Here is a 13,997-nt window from a genome sequence, read left to right as displayed (position 1 = left end):
TTAAGCAATCATAGCAATTTAATATAAAAATAATAATTTTTCATTCACTGAAATACGAAATTCATATTTATAAAAATAGTATCTACATTCCTAGAAGGATTAAGTGAAATTTTTGGTAAATGTTAATTCGGATTATATTCTGACGTAATATAATCAACAATACTGTAAATACAATAAATAATAAGTAGTCGTTTATTTCCAGTGTTACAAAATATACCTTGAAAGTAATTACTATCATTCTTATCGAACTGCAGTTAAGATTATTTTCGCTTTTTCAAATAAATATTAAAAATCGTTATTAAATGGGTATTTTCAATTGACACACCCCTCTTATAAGCGGACTCCTTCTCTATCTCTCCAGAAGACACTAAATTTCTGTATGATTTATACAATTCAGTACTTCCCCGAGTTATAACATCTCTCTATTACGTGCGGCTGTCTATTTTTTTAAGCATCAAAAGAAGTTATTATCTTTTGAAAAAGACGATTTAGTATAAGAAAATTTGTACAAATACCTTCAGCTATTCTTTGGACAAATAATAAACTAATATAAGTTCAACTTAATATCCAAATAGAAGCAGTGTATAGCCATCTAGTGAGTAATTATTACTACTGAAGTATTTAAAATGCTATTTATAGTTTTCGATTTAATTGTTTTGTTTATTAATTAAAAAAGTTAATATACCTGGTGAAAACGAGTTCTGCGCAAAGAAATTAAAATTGTAACATTCTAATTAATTTATTTGCGATAAAAATGTAAAAATCATTCCTGTTTACAATTATATACACTATCTTACTTGTTTTTGAACTTTAAACTAACGGTTTTATACTTTTGCAGATAAGTTACTTAACTTTTACCTGATTGTGATAATATTTTTTCTCTTTATAGTAAATAATATAATACTTTCCGGTCTTAAAGATAATGAATAAAATGAAAATATGATTCAGCGTTGAATAATACAAAATCCAAACATTATAAGTAACAATTAATAATTACCTTGTGCATGTTTATTTATGTTATATTTTAAGAACAAGTTATTTTTAGATAAACAATCGACGGTGTGAACATCATATAATGGAAACCCTGTATAATGTGACTAGTATATTAATTAAGGTTGGACAGCGTAAAAACTATTATCTATAGTGATTCGATAATTTGGATTAAATGAGTATTTGTCAATTAATCGATTCCTTTAATCCCAATAATCGATTATTTTCGTACAATCGATAATCGACTGTTATATTTAATAATCGCCCAATACATTACCACAGTAGGTACCAATACTAACAAAAAAATAAAATAAAATAATTAACGTACCTCCCAACGATTTTAAAAATTCGACAAGGTTTTCGCTGCTAACAATTTCGTACTTTCCTTCAAGAGACATTCTGTTGCACTTTTTTGAACTATTTTTAACGATAAACGTCGGAGATAACTGAACTGAAGTCAATCCGTCATCCTCCTTTTATATTTTTGGTGACATCTTATCGCAGTGTACCTAGGAGTGTTCTGATAACAGTTTGTACCTTTGATTGGGAAAAAATTGGTACTCATCGAAAATATCATTACCACCTGACAACAGTGCATGTGTACATTGTACTTACGAGATAAATATAGTTTCAATACCTGCCAAATATTTTGTTTCACTGATGCATGAACCTATGAACTCCAGGTTAAAGATTTTTGAAAAAAAAAATGAAAATAACAATTTTTTTAAATAGTTTCTGAGTTAATGCAAGTATTTTGGTTAAATATAATCGGATTTTGCACAAAAATAGGTCAAAACTTTGAATTTTTGTACAGTAAGTCGGATCGAGATGCGATTTTCTGTATTCTATTCTTAAGACCGTCTACAAACTATTATACTATTACAAATACTAATTAAATACAGTGGAATTCGTTTATTATGATTCCGCCTATATTGACCAACCGCTTAATATGAAGTAATTGCAGTGTTAAGTTTGGTTTTCATATTAAATTCTCTATAAGAAAGTTTTAATATAATGACTCCGTTTAAATAACATATCGTTCATTATGACTACTTCTCAAGAAATCGTATCCGACTATAGTGACCCAAATGATTAATATTAACATTTTCGCTTATTTTTCTGCCCTTCTTGTGTGTATTGTTCTTCGTTCCTTTTCTTTTTATGTTAATAAATATATACAATTTGTAGTTTTTTCTCTATTAAANTACAAAATCCAAACATTATAAGTAACAATTAATAATTACCTTGTGCATGTTTATTTATGTTATATTTTAAGAACAAGTTATTTTTAGATAAACAATCGACGGTGTGAACATCATATAATGGAAACCCTGTATAATGTGACTAGTATATTAATTAAGGTTGGACAGCGTAAAAACTATTAATGTTTATTAGTCTTAAAAACCGATGTTGCTGTGAATTCTGGATATATTTGGTACTTCAATAGCACTAAAGATATGTTGTTGGATAGTACATAGTTCGTTATTAGTGGTTCAGGTAATCTTACACTCTTGAGTGTATTTTCATAAGATAGAAAAAGATGAAAGGTCTTTGAAAAAAAATATTTAATTTGTGAAAATGATATTTTGTAAATTCATTACTGTTTCATGCATTTGTTGCGTCTTTTAATGATTACATGTTCGTATTGTATATTTTTATGAATGTTTATCTTTTTGATTATGAATGTTTATCATCATACATATTAAATATAACGTTTACTAACGTGAATAACCATCCATAATGAGAACAATTGTTTTTTTCGGTTCATACTATCGATTCTTTGCATTCTACGTGACGAAGTTCGACAAAGAACTTTTAGTCAATCTTAAAGTAGACACTCTGTACATTACATATTTTAAATAAATTAAATCACTTTTAGTCAATGATGCGCCATCTATCGGACATAAGCACCATAATATTTTCATTGTGTATAACGTATAGAGAATACTGTTTGAAAGATTATTATTACTTTTTTAGATAAAAAAGCGCAACTTTTTTCATAAAAACCTTAATAGTTCGGATTCCTAACGATAAATATTTCTATATTCATAAGTAAAAAACTTCCAATCTTTTAATACTTAATTTTCTTAATAACAAAAATGTGTGATACATATATGATGTAGCTGGAATAATTATATAACACAAAACAGAAAAAAACAAAAGTATCTCATATTGTATATGTATATATATATATACAGTGCTTAATGTACACATTAAAAAATAAATTTAACAGACTTTAAAAACATTTCTTTAAAATTTACAATTGATTTAATTTTTTGAATTTGTTGAATTTGTAATTTTTGTATAGAGTCTTCTTCCCCACCAGGATTCAAGATCAAAAGGCTTAAAGTCTTGAAGTTGTGTACAAGGGCTCTCCTCAAAATACATTACCATTTGGGATTCTAAAAAACGAAACAATTTGCAGTTTCTTTAATTCATTATACATTAATTTTTAACTTTTACTTACTTTTTGTACTATCTTTATTATTATTGTTTTGTTGACTGTTTAATTCAGATGCTACTAAGTTCCAAGCTGAAATAGCAAAGTACATTTTAGATCACATAAATCTAAATAAAAAATACATACATTCATTTATATATGTGATAAGTTTCTCGTGATGTGGTGATATGTTGTCTTTACATTTCCTATTATTTGCACATTTTTTGGATTGAAATATTGGTTTTGGACCACTAAAATAAATGGCTCGTTACTATAATTACACAAAGCGAACTTACTTAATACATTACTTTACTATTTCGTTTTCATTTGAATCTAGAACTTTACTTCTATGTTGATTGTGTAAATTATCTAAGTTTTGTGAAATACCTAAAATTATAATATTTATTACAAACAGTTTTCAGTTCTATTAAAGTTACAATTTTACCTCTTCTTGTAGACTTTGCAACAATTTTACTTGGCCCTTTAATATTGTACATTACTATGCGAGTGAATATGTGGTGTAGACAATTATAAAAAATTTGGTTTAAAGAATATTAAAAATGTTGAGGTTAATTGTCTTATTCTGCATATGTTTTCTATGAGACATTTAATTTTTGAAATAATCCAAGTTCTAAACTGAGTAAAATTAGGATGATATTATGTTTCCTTTTTTATTGCTAATACAATTAATTCAATTGTATAAATTAATGATAAACATTCCGTAGCAAGGCATATTGTAATAGAGTCACTACACGTATTATGATCTATGATCATGTGCATAGATAAAGTTATTTGATGGTTATCTGTTGTGTATGGTTATCTGCCATTCTTATCTATGGTGTTAACCTTAGTTTTCCTAACGTACGTCACATTAATTTCGTTACTTTCTAAGGAATGTTTATTAAATAAAACAGCTAATATAATTATAATCTAACACTAATAGTATGCAGTAATATTAAATACTTGTGATGAAATGTCGGCTGCTTTAGTTCGAAAAAGTTTAGAAATTGTTGATCCTGAACTTAAAATTTTTAAAGGTAATTAATTTTATTAGTTTATAAAAATAATAGTTAAACGTTTGAAATATGAATATTTCAGGAAAAAAGAAAAAGAAAGAGGTTGAAGTTCCACAAAACTTTAAAGTGACAAAGAAAATAAGTCATAGCAAAAACAAAGGTAATTTCTTTATATTTGCTAATTGAGCTTTAACAGTTATTAATATGTATGATTTTAGTATCACAAGTTAATGTTCTTCAGCAAAACAGAAAATTGACTGTTGCTGAAGCTAAAAAGTCAAAGAGAAGTGAAGATCAAATTCTCAAAGAAAATTTAAGAAAGCTGAAAGCTATTAGAGAATCATGCAAACTTAACTTAAATAAAAATATTGTTGAAAAGGTAATTAAGGTATTCTTACAATTTTAGTATGCTTTTTATTGGAATTTTGACTTACAATTTCAGATAATTGAAAGAGCTGTAACAAAGCGTCCAGTTAAAATTAAGAAGAAATCAAAGGAGAAGAAAACTGCCTTCACTGAAGAAGATTTTGCTAAATTTGAAGAGGAATTTATAGACAATTGACGTGCTACAATGATACATGACCGAGATATAGGAACGGCAGGTCTAATTCTGAGCATATCAGGTTTATTTTATTTGTTTTTCCATTTAATACTTAAGCCAGTTTTACCATTACCTGACGAACACCTTTTAAAGAAGGACATTCCAATTGTTATTTTGTTAGCATGCGCCATAAGTGGTACGATTTTTATAGGAACTTTATCAATTTTTACACTTTATGTCATGTATAAAAAGAAGTGAATATTTTTAATGCAATTCATAATGTGCAAGCATACTAATAAGTAGTTTGTCATTTACATTAACTTAATTTATTAATTAAAAGAAACAACTACAAAAATCACAAGAACTATTTATGTTGCTAATTTATACATAAAAAAGGTGGAATATCTATTAATATGGGTTCCTTCGAAGCCCTGCACCCCACCACGACCTAAAAACAAATGAAATAACAGTTAAAAATACGATAAACGTTCATTATTTGACTTTACATTTGTCGATAGTGCACAGCCCTTTCTGACGTGACAAAAGCTCTTCCTCGGGATCCTCTTGCGACCCTAGTCGTCGACAAAAGTTCTCTGCTGATTTTGTTATAACCCGTTGGTCCAGTGGGTTGTGCGCCACATGTTTCCAACGCAACAAAATCATCCACATGCAATGAAGGAGGTCGAGAAGTATTAGGTGGCCTTGATCGGAACAAATCTGCTCGAGCCTGAACAGTTCGGGGAAACCCGCGACGTGCCATAGGCGTCACTAATTCAACAATAAAAAAAATTTTTTTTAGACATTTCATAAATGAAATTTAAAAATCATTTTTTAGCAAGAATTTATAAGAAATTTGGCACTTCTTTATGAAATAATTTTATTTACCAAATGGTTTTTTCATCTTTTCTTGTTCGTTGACTCCCTTTGGTTTATTTCCGTCCACTTCGACATTATTAGACGGACAAATTCTACACAATTTTTCTACTTCCCTTATCAAATTTACTTCTTGAGAAAAGTTTTGTTTACAGAAGTCGGTTAAATCGAGTGTTATATTTTCTGCTTCGGTTTCTCCTTCATCGGCAGGAGATGATAGCCAATAAGCGCTGGTTAATCTTTCATCAACAATTTCGGTTAATGTAAAAACAGATCTCCGAGAAAATTGAACTAACAGTGTTTCCGGCGCAGGTAAAATAGGCTCCAAAGTGGAATCTTTTGTGTCAGTCTCTGCATTTGAATTTAATAAATTTATTATGCCTGATACACCTTCCAATAAACTATCAAATGTCTTATCCTCTTGAACTAGTTTCTGTAAAACCATTTTTTTAATTACATACACCGTATACAAAAGAAACACAATAATTTACCTTTAAAAGTTCTTCTAGTGTATAAAGTGGATGACATTCATTCTCGTCGCTTGGTTTCTCCCCCTTCCATCCAACCAATGACTTCACTTCCTCAATAGTCATCTTCATTGTTCTAGGTTTGAAAGCTAAGTTTTCTTCTTCATCCTCTTCAATCGTGGCGCATACTCGCAAAAACTCAACTAAAGTATTTAACGTTGACAGGCACTCACCGTTGTCCTTCGAAAAATTTTTGGCAAGTTTATTCAACACGTTCAAAAAGACTTCATTCCTTTTTCTTAACATGTCTCTCAAATGAAAAAAACCATAATCGTGTTCTGTTAAAAGCAAAAACGTTCTCACAATAGGCAAAAAGGTTACAAAAGAATTATCGCTCATCAGGTGTTCAATGATTGTGGAAATGAAAAGAAGTAAATTGTCTCTTGTTGGCAGGGAATTTGCCAAATAAACGTCCGATACAGCGTTCTTTCCTTCTGTAGAATACTGTAACAAAGTGATTTCAGTATCACAACAACTCTGTATGATACTTAAGATGCATTCTTGGGCTTGGACGTGTGAAGTCGATAAGTCGCTTACTTTTAAGACCCGCGCAAAAGCTTGAGGAATCTGTAAATATTTCTCATCCCCTTTCATTACATTAGAATTATTCGGATTAATTAACTGTAACACTGCGCATTTTAAGGTACCATGAGTTACCAGACAAGCTAAGAAGTTTAGTATTCTTGCAGCATGGCTACTACAAATCTCTACTTTGTCTTCTTTTTGTACCAGTTCGCTATAAACCGAGTCCAAAATTCCCCTAGCAATCATTATTGCAGAATTTGCTGCCAAGTCTGATAGCTGCACACAAACTCTTCTTAACAAGTTCAGGAGGGGTTGATGTAAAGATGTACACATTTTGTTAATCATTTCTTGAATGCTGTTGGTATGGGCATGGAGATGTGCTGACCACAATTTCCTTAAATTAATTAACCACGAAATTTCGTCGTTCTGCAGAGGTTCTCGAGTTTGTACAGGAAACGGCAATGGTAACAGTTCCGAGAACACAAGTAAACCGGAAATAAAAGTGTAAGGGGCGGTAGTTGCAAATTTTATCACTTCCCCGCACATCAAAGTCCATAAAGTCTTATTCAAAGAATCTTTTTCACTTACTTCTTCTGATAAAGGTTGCGTGTAAACTAACAATGTTTCTATGATGATTTCGCAAGTTTTTCTAGCTTTTGAAAAAATAGGAGACGTTGATGAGAAAGACTGCAATAAATTAAACGTTTGCAGCAGAGCAGGTACAGACGTGAGATCTTTAAAATTCGTATTACGACACTGAATTACGTACGAAAGCATTTGTTTCAGGAGTTCCACTGAAGGAACTATCACATTTACAATGTTAATGCACTGATTCGAGACGAAGGTGGATGAATGTAAATATGGTTGTTCGTAATAATCGCAAAGTTTTTGCAAAATTTTCGTTAAAACTGCAACTCCATCCAGGGAGAAGAATTGCAAAATTACGTGCTTATATTTAAGTTCTATAAAATTATTAAGAGGATTGTCAGTGTTGTTATTATTGTGCTTTGAAATGCCTAAATAATGAAGAATATGTAAACAAGTTATTAATTGTCCGGGATAACTGGTTACTGTGTCGATATGCTTGTTGATAATATCCACAAAATTACTTATGTTGTCGTAATTTAAAACATTAATGTTCTCGAACGGTTTAACAAAGGGAGCGAATTCGTTTATTTTAGCAGACGCTGAAGGTTCAAAAAAATCTTGATGAGCAATGATTTGTAAAAACTGTTTTGAATACTTTTCTAGTAGCGGAACATTCGGCACGTACATTATTGTCATTGCGATTAAATCAACAATGTATCCTATACCGGGTGATTTTTTCAGCTTACTTAGATGCATTTCTGACTTTTCTTTAACGTGAATCACATCTAAAAATTGTAGTAAGCATCGCAAGTTGTCGTTAATTCCCAAGACTTGGGGACATGCGAATTTTCCTATGCTCGAGAACGTCAAACAGAAAAGTGCATGTAAATTATCTAAAACTTCAGTTGCGTCGCAATCAAATCTGTACTTTTCACCAATGTTCAATAAGCATTCGACGTGAAAAAGAGTTTGAATTTTATAAGCCAGTTTTAGACCCAAGTTATGGGATTTTAAAACCATAGCGTCCGATATTGTGAATTGAATATCATCGTCGTTTTGTAAAAGACACTGCAATAATACGTTCACAGTTTGACAATTAGAAGACAAATATTCAAGCCCTTCTGCACATGATGCGAGTTCTGATAAGATTTTATAAATCGGCGTCTTTATAGAAGAAAGGTTCATAGTATTAGGAAGAGTTAAGAGTAAAACAATGCTTTCAAGAAATTTATGCATTTTAAAGAAATCAGTTAAGACGTTTTTAGTGTCTGTGCGATTTATTTCGAATTGCGCTGCAACTGGAAGAAATCTTTTCGGTTGAGACAGCACAAAGGGACTTAACTGACAATACTCCAGGGTTTGATTGAGGGCTTTAATAATAAAATCAGTGTGCTGAGATTCATCAGTTTCATTCTTCATTTTACCTACTGTATCATGAAGTTTAGAAAGAACTTCAAATAAGTTAAGTTTTCTTAAAATAGACGTCAAGGCGAATTTTAATCGAACTGAAGGGTTACTTTGTATTATTTCTATTAAAGTTGTATACCCGTTTTTCTTTAAAAACGTGGGATGGTCATGAGTTCCGAAACCGTTTTCTTTAGGTTTTTCTTCTTGATTATTTTGTATTATAAACCGTTCAATTGTAGATTTATGTAGTAAGTACGAATTTAATGCTCTTAAAATCATGAGTTTAATCGACAAAGCCATAAACTCTTCGTGGTATAAGTTCAGAAGAATTTCGTCGATGTAAAATTTTCGATTCCAAAGTAAATGAATAAATTCCTCGCTGTTGCTACACCATTCTGCCAAACGAACACCACACTTTAGGTGTCTAATTTTGTATGCCGGTTGATTCTGAGCATTTGCCATTTTGAAATTTAAAGCAATCTCCAACCATTCCATCAATGTGTCGATTATTAGTTGTACTTGGGCAATAATTTCCTCATCTGAGGAAGAAAATCCCTCTTTCTTTTCATGAGTTTTGTCATAAATTTTTGCTATACATAGAAAATGCTCTAAACTTCCCATTGTAGATATAACTTTTTCTCCCAGGTGAATAAACTCCTCTTTGATTTCGCCATTTAAATTTTCAAACTCATTTAAAGTGTATTTTGTTATACTGGATTTGAAAAAATCGTCCATTATTGCAATGGTCACTTTCAAATTTTCTTCGATATCTATAGTTTTTTCGTGTATTTGGAACGGTTGAGGCTTTTCATACTTTTGCAGTTCTGTAGTGCCTGGGATAAATAGTTTTATCAAATCGTCGTTATTTGTATATGAAGTGTAATCATAATCCATATCTTGAAAGTGTTCGGAATCATCCAAAATATCTTCGTCGCTCAAAATAGGTTCAAATTCTTCCTCCTCAATTTGTGGAAGTTCTTCTTTTGGAGGAGATTTGGCTTCTTTAGGTGACTTGACGATAATGTCTGCTTTTTCCTCTTTATCTTGTTCTCTTGCTTCATTTTCTGGGAATGTTTCTTGTTCTTTTTGAATGGTTTCTTTTTGTTCATTTTGAGGGGTATGAGGTCTTTTTGGAGAAGTCATTATTGGAGGTGGCGTCCTGGGTCTCTTTCTACTTTCTTCTCTTTCTTCACGTCCATAACTACGATTTCTGTAGCTGTCCGAATGCTTATATGAACGATCCCTATCCCTGTCTCGATCTCTATCTCTGTCCCGTTCTCTGTCACGATCCCTGTCCCTATCCCAGTCTTTATCTGATCTTTCTCGGTCTCGATAATCGATATTTTGAGGCCGTTCATGATCCCAATCTCTTTCGCGATCGCGATCTCTATCCCTACTCGTTTCACGATAATCACGTGGTGTACGATCGCTACTACGTGATCGCGAAAAGTGCCTACTGTCTCGATCGCGGTCTCTCCTATCGCTTTCCATACGCGAAATGTCTCTTTCATGATTGTCGCTTTTCTAAAAAATAAAAAAATCATTTTTTTTTTCAAAAAAATAAAGACATAAATGAAAAGAAAAAAAGAAAGAATAGTTATCTAGTCATTGCTACTTCAATTCAGAACAACTTACCCCATATCTGTCCCTGTCAATATCTCGCCCTCTTTCGCGGTCCCTGTCCCTTTCTCTGTCTCGATCTCTATCTCTATCTCGTTCTCTATCTCTATCCCGTTCTCTCTCCAGCGACCGTCCTCTACTTTTATTGTCCCAGTCCTGTTCAGGTGTGTGGTGGTAGTTTCTTGGATCCTTTGGTACCTCGTAGTATTCAGGATATTCCTGTTGAAATTGATCTGACTGGGCATATGCTTGTGTATAGGGAGCTGCAGCAGGTTGTGCATACTCTATTGGAACAGGTTGAATTACTTCTGGAGGCCATTCATTTTCGATTGTAGAATTGGGCACCATTTGAGGTACTTCTGAAACTGGATTGGTCTGAGGTGGCATACTTGGAGTTACAACTGGTGGAATTAGTTGTTCTGCGATGTTTGCTGTGAGAATGCCATAAACTGCTAATGTTATTGTAGTGTACCAACCTATGGTTAAAAGAAATATTGATAATTAACTTAAAAAAAAGTACTAATATAAATACCTCTCAAAACTAAGCCATCTGTAGGAATTTTCCTGACAGTATCATTTGGAACACATTCCATGTTAATACAACCATTTTGATTATATTCAAAACCCCCCAAGCTTTCGAATGTACTCGCACCAGTTTTACCTAAATCGTTTACAAAAAATTCAATGGAAAATTGACTTGGGTTAGTAGCACCCAATCGAACACCTCCCGGGAAATCAGCTTGAACTCTGGCTCCTAGTGGAATTATTCTTACTTCGGTAACATATACAGGTTTTGGGAATTGAACTAAATCCAAATTAAGCTCCTAAGATAAAAGATGAATTTCAAACGTGTAAATAATACTTTATGTCTTAAAAACTTACTTCACTGTTGTCATGAGCGAACGTATCGAAAAACAACAATTCCACAGTTTCTGACATTTTTAATTATCTTATGTAAAAAAGCCGTTCAATTCATACATTATTTTGTCTAATACTTACTAATTATTGCAGTAACTGGTAATAAATTAACAATGTTATTTGAATTGTTTTTTTATAATTTGCACATAACCTTATTCATGCATTATTTATTTAATGCTGCTGTGGTTCTCATCTGACAACCCGTTGTTCATTTTATCGTAATATATTTTATTAATATTAATATCATAATTATTGATATTACTTATTTACTTACAGAGATAACTTTATTAAAAAAAAATATGTTTTATTATATTATTCATTTAACTTTATTGTTATTTTATCAACGCCTTTAGTATTTATAAACACTACCTTTCTAACATAAAAAAAATATGTTTTCAGTTACCTAACCACACATTTTTTGAGCATTTGAGTTAATGAGGAATATTTTCTGTAATTGAAAGACTGCCTGAAAAATGCAATTTTCAGTTCAATGTAATTAATAAGAACACCCGTAGATCTTCTAAAAAAATAGCTGTGTAGTACACCTTAAGATAATATAATAATGACTTCGGGTACCGTTGTTGTAGGTAATAAAAACCCAGTATTTTCTGACATAAACAGAGTAGTAAATACTTGCTTATTTTTAGGGGGTGGCAGTGGATTTATTGGTTCATATTTAAGCAAACTTTTAAGTGCTAAAGGGTATGACGTACATATTATTTCCCGTATGCCGGGCATACAAAGGATGACTTGGACAGATCTTAAAGAGAAAGGATTGCCAGAGCCTACAACAGCTGTAGTAAATTTAGCAGGACAAAATGTCCTGGATCCCAGTAGAAGATGGACAACCGGTTTTAAGCAGAATGTTTGGAATTCTAGAGTTAACACAACAACTGCCTTGGCAAATGCAATTAATCGAGCAGAAACAACACCTACTGCTTTTGTAACAATGTCTGGAGTTGGTATTTATAAACCTTGCGAAAGTACAATCTATAATGAATCTAAAGAAACGACAGAATTTGATTTTCTATCAAAGTTATGTCATACATGGGAAAAAAGTGCAGTTTTGCTATCAGACAAAGCTTGTCGTGTTGTAAACCTTCGTAGTGGTGTGGTGTTAGGTAGAAATGGTGGAATGATAAAACAATTATATTGGCCATTCTATCTTGGTTTGGGAGGACCTATTGGAAATGGAAAGCAATATCTACCTTGGATTCATGTTATTGATTTATGTAGATTAATTCTATTTAGTATAGAGAAAAGTAATGTCACAGGGCCAATGAATGCTGTAGCTCCTGACATAGTTACGAATGCCAAATTTACTTCAGTAAGATCAAAGATGGATGTATTAATGTAATACTAACTCTCAATTGTCTTTTAGGTATTGGCTGATACAATGAAAAGACCTGCTGTTTTTCCTGTACCTGCTTTTGTATTGGATGTAATATTTAATGGAGAACGTGCAAAAATGATGACACAAGGTCAAAAAGTGATCCCAGAAAAAGCATCTAATTTAGGTTTCAACTTTTTATATCCTAAAATAGAAGATGCTTGCCGCATTACTATAGAAGGTAAGGAAACAGATAATTTAGAATTTGCGTGATATCAGTTGTGTTGATTTGCTGAATTTGGGTGATATTATTTAGACTGAAATGTTAACTGTTTAATAAAACTTTAGATTAATTTTTATTTCCTTATTTTATTCATACAGTTACAAAAAAGTACTTGATTAAAATACTTATTGCAGTTTATTTCATTTAAAAATACACCTTACATTTTAAATGCCATAATAGTATTTTCCGTTAATAAAAACAAAGTTTTATTAACTGCATATATACCAATAACTTCCTCATCTTTAGGTATATTTAAAACTTGTTGTTGAGCGATATTTTCAACGTTAGTTCCAGTTGTTCGATTTCGTAATGTTCCACCAGTAACTGATTTATTTTGTCTGTACACAAATAAATGTGTTGTAGAGTCACAAATTGCTGAATAGCTTAAGTTAGGTGCACAAACAGAAAACTTTCTTTGTTGTTTTGACGCCTGAAAATATATTACATTAGAAAACATATAGTAAAAATATAACTCGCGTTTATATAATTGAGTATTAAATCCAACTCAACGAATTTCTTACCTGAATATACCCAAAAGCAAAAAGTGTTCCAACATGTTTTAGTAAATTTTCTTCAGCAGATATTGGTTGCCATAAACAGGCATCAACATCATGCCTTGTGGCAAATGCAGGAGGTAAAGACTCTTCTAAATTAACAGTTAATAATACTTGATGTGATCCAATATTGGCCTTATGCGTTATCTCATGGGATATTGAAACCCTTTGAAAGTATGACAATTGGTCATTTTCAAAATCACAGTCTTCTACCTGCTGAGAATTAAATGTCGTCCCCCCGGGGCACTGTTGAGTACTGACCTATTGTTTTAGAATATAATTATTTTTGTTATTAAAATTGTATATTGATTTTTTTATATTTATATGTATTACATTTATTTCTAAAAAACGAGAGAGTTACCCCAAATTACTACTATAATGTTGC

At 31.5% G+C, this 13,997-nt stretch overlaps 5 protein-coding genes across 5 annotated transcripts in view; 2 read left to right on the top strand and 3 right to left on the bottom strand.

Moving 5' to 3' along the window:
• The window catches only part of LOC108744630 (gastrotropin-like), a 7,507-nt gene extending 6,048 nt beyond the window's left edge, over positions 1–1,459 (bottom strand). The window contains exon 1 of the mRNA XM_018480494.2: positions 1,319–1,459. Coding sequence (XP_018335996.1) covers positions 1,319–1,388 — 70 coding nt within the window. The 5' untranslated portion in view covers positions 1,389–1,459. The remainder of the gene's footprint in view (positions 1–1,318) is intronic.
• Positions 1,460–3,222: 1,763 nt separating this feature from the next.
• Positions 3,223–4,152, bottom strand: LOC108744639 (mapk-regulated corepressor-interacting protein 1). Its single transcript, XM_018480503.2, has 5 exons — positions 3,876–4,152; positions 3,739–3,817; positions 3,578–3,681; positions 3,458–3,523; positions 3,223–3,392 (listed from the first exon to the last, which is right to left on the bottom strand). The coding sequence occupies exons 1-5, from the start codon at positions 3,925–3,927 to the stop codon at positions 3,259–3,261; spliced, it is 435 nt and encodes a 144-aa protein (XP_018336005.1). The 5' UTR covers positions 3,928–4,152; the 3' UTR covers positions 3,223–3,258.
• A 101-nt stretch (positions 4,153–4,253) lies between these two features.
• Positions 4,254–5,343, top strand: LOC108744699 (active regulator of SIRT1). The gene is made up of 4 exons (XM_018480594.2): positions 4,254–4,467; positions 4,529–4,606; positions 4,665–4,825; positions 4,889–5,343. The coding sequence occupies exons 1-4, from the start codon at positions 4,404–4,406 to the stop codon at positions 5,006–5,008; spliced, it is 423 nt and encodes a 140-aa protein (XP_018336096.1). The 5' UTR covers positions 4,254–4,403; the 3' UTR covers positions 5,009–5,343.
• LOC108744698 (protein virilizer) lies at positions 5,339–11,608 on the bottom strand. The gene is made up of 7 exons (XM_018480593.1): positions 11,410–11,608; positions 11,060–11,351; positions 10,543–11,003; positions 6,352–10,431; positions 5,873–6,293; positions 5,494–5,755; positions 5,339–5,435 (listed from the first exon to the last, which is right to left on the bottom strand). The coding sequence occupies exons 1-7, from the start codon at positions 11,464–11,466 to the stop codon at positions 5,396–5,398; spliced, it is 5,613 nt and encodes a 1,870-aa protein (XP_018336095.1). The 5' UTR covers positions 11,467–11,608; the 3' UTR covers positions 5,339–5,395.
• Positions 11,609–11,835: 227 nt separating this feature from the next.
• LOC108744633 (epimerase family protein SDR39U1) lies at positions 11,836–13,134 on the top strand. The gene is made up of 3 exons (XM_018480498.2): positions 11,836–12,032; positions 12,093–12,772; positions 12,827–13,134. Exons 1-3 carry the CDS (start codon positions 12,008–12,010, stop codon positions 13,046–13,048), a joined length of 927 nt encoding a protein of 308 aa, XP_018336000.1. The 5' UTR covers positions 11,836–12,007; the 3' UTR covers positions 13,049–13,134.
• Positions 13,135–13,997: the final 863 nt, after the last annotated feature.

Source organism: Agrilus planipennis, unplaced genomic scaffold (genome assembly GCF_000699045.2).
Source record: "Agrilus planipennis isolate EAB-ADULT unplaced genomic scaffold, Apla_2.0 scaffold16, whole genome shotgun sequence".
In the NCBI taxonomy this organism is placed as follows: Eukaryota; Metazoa; Arthropoda; class Insecta; order Coleoptera; family Buprestidae; genus Agrilus; species Agrilus planipennis.
Note: the sequence above shows the minus strand (reverse complement) of the source record. Positions and strands in the feature narration are given on the sequence as shown.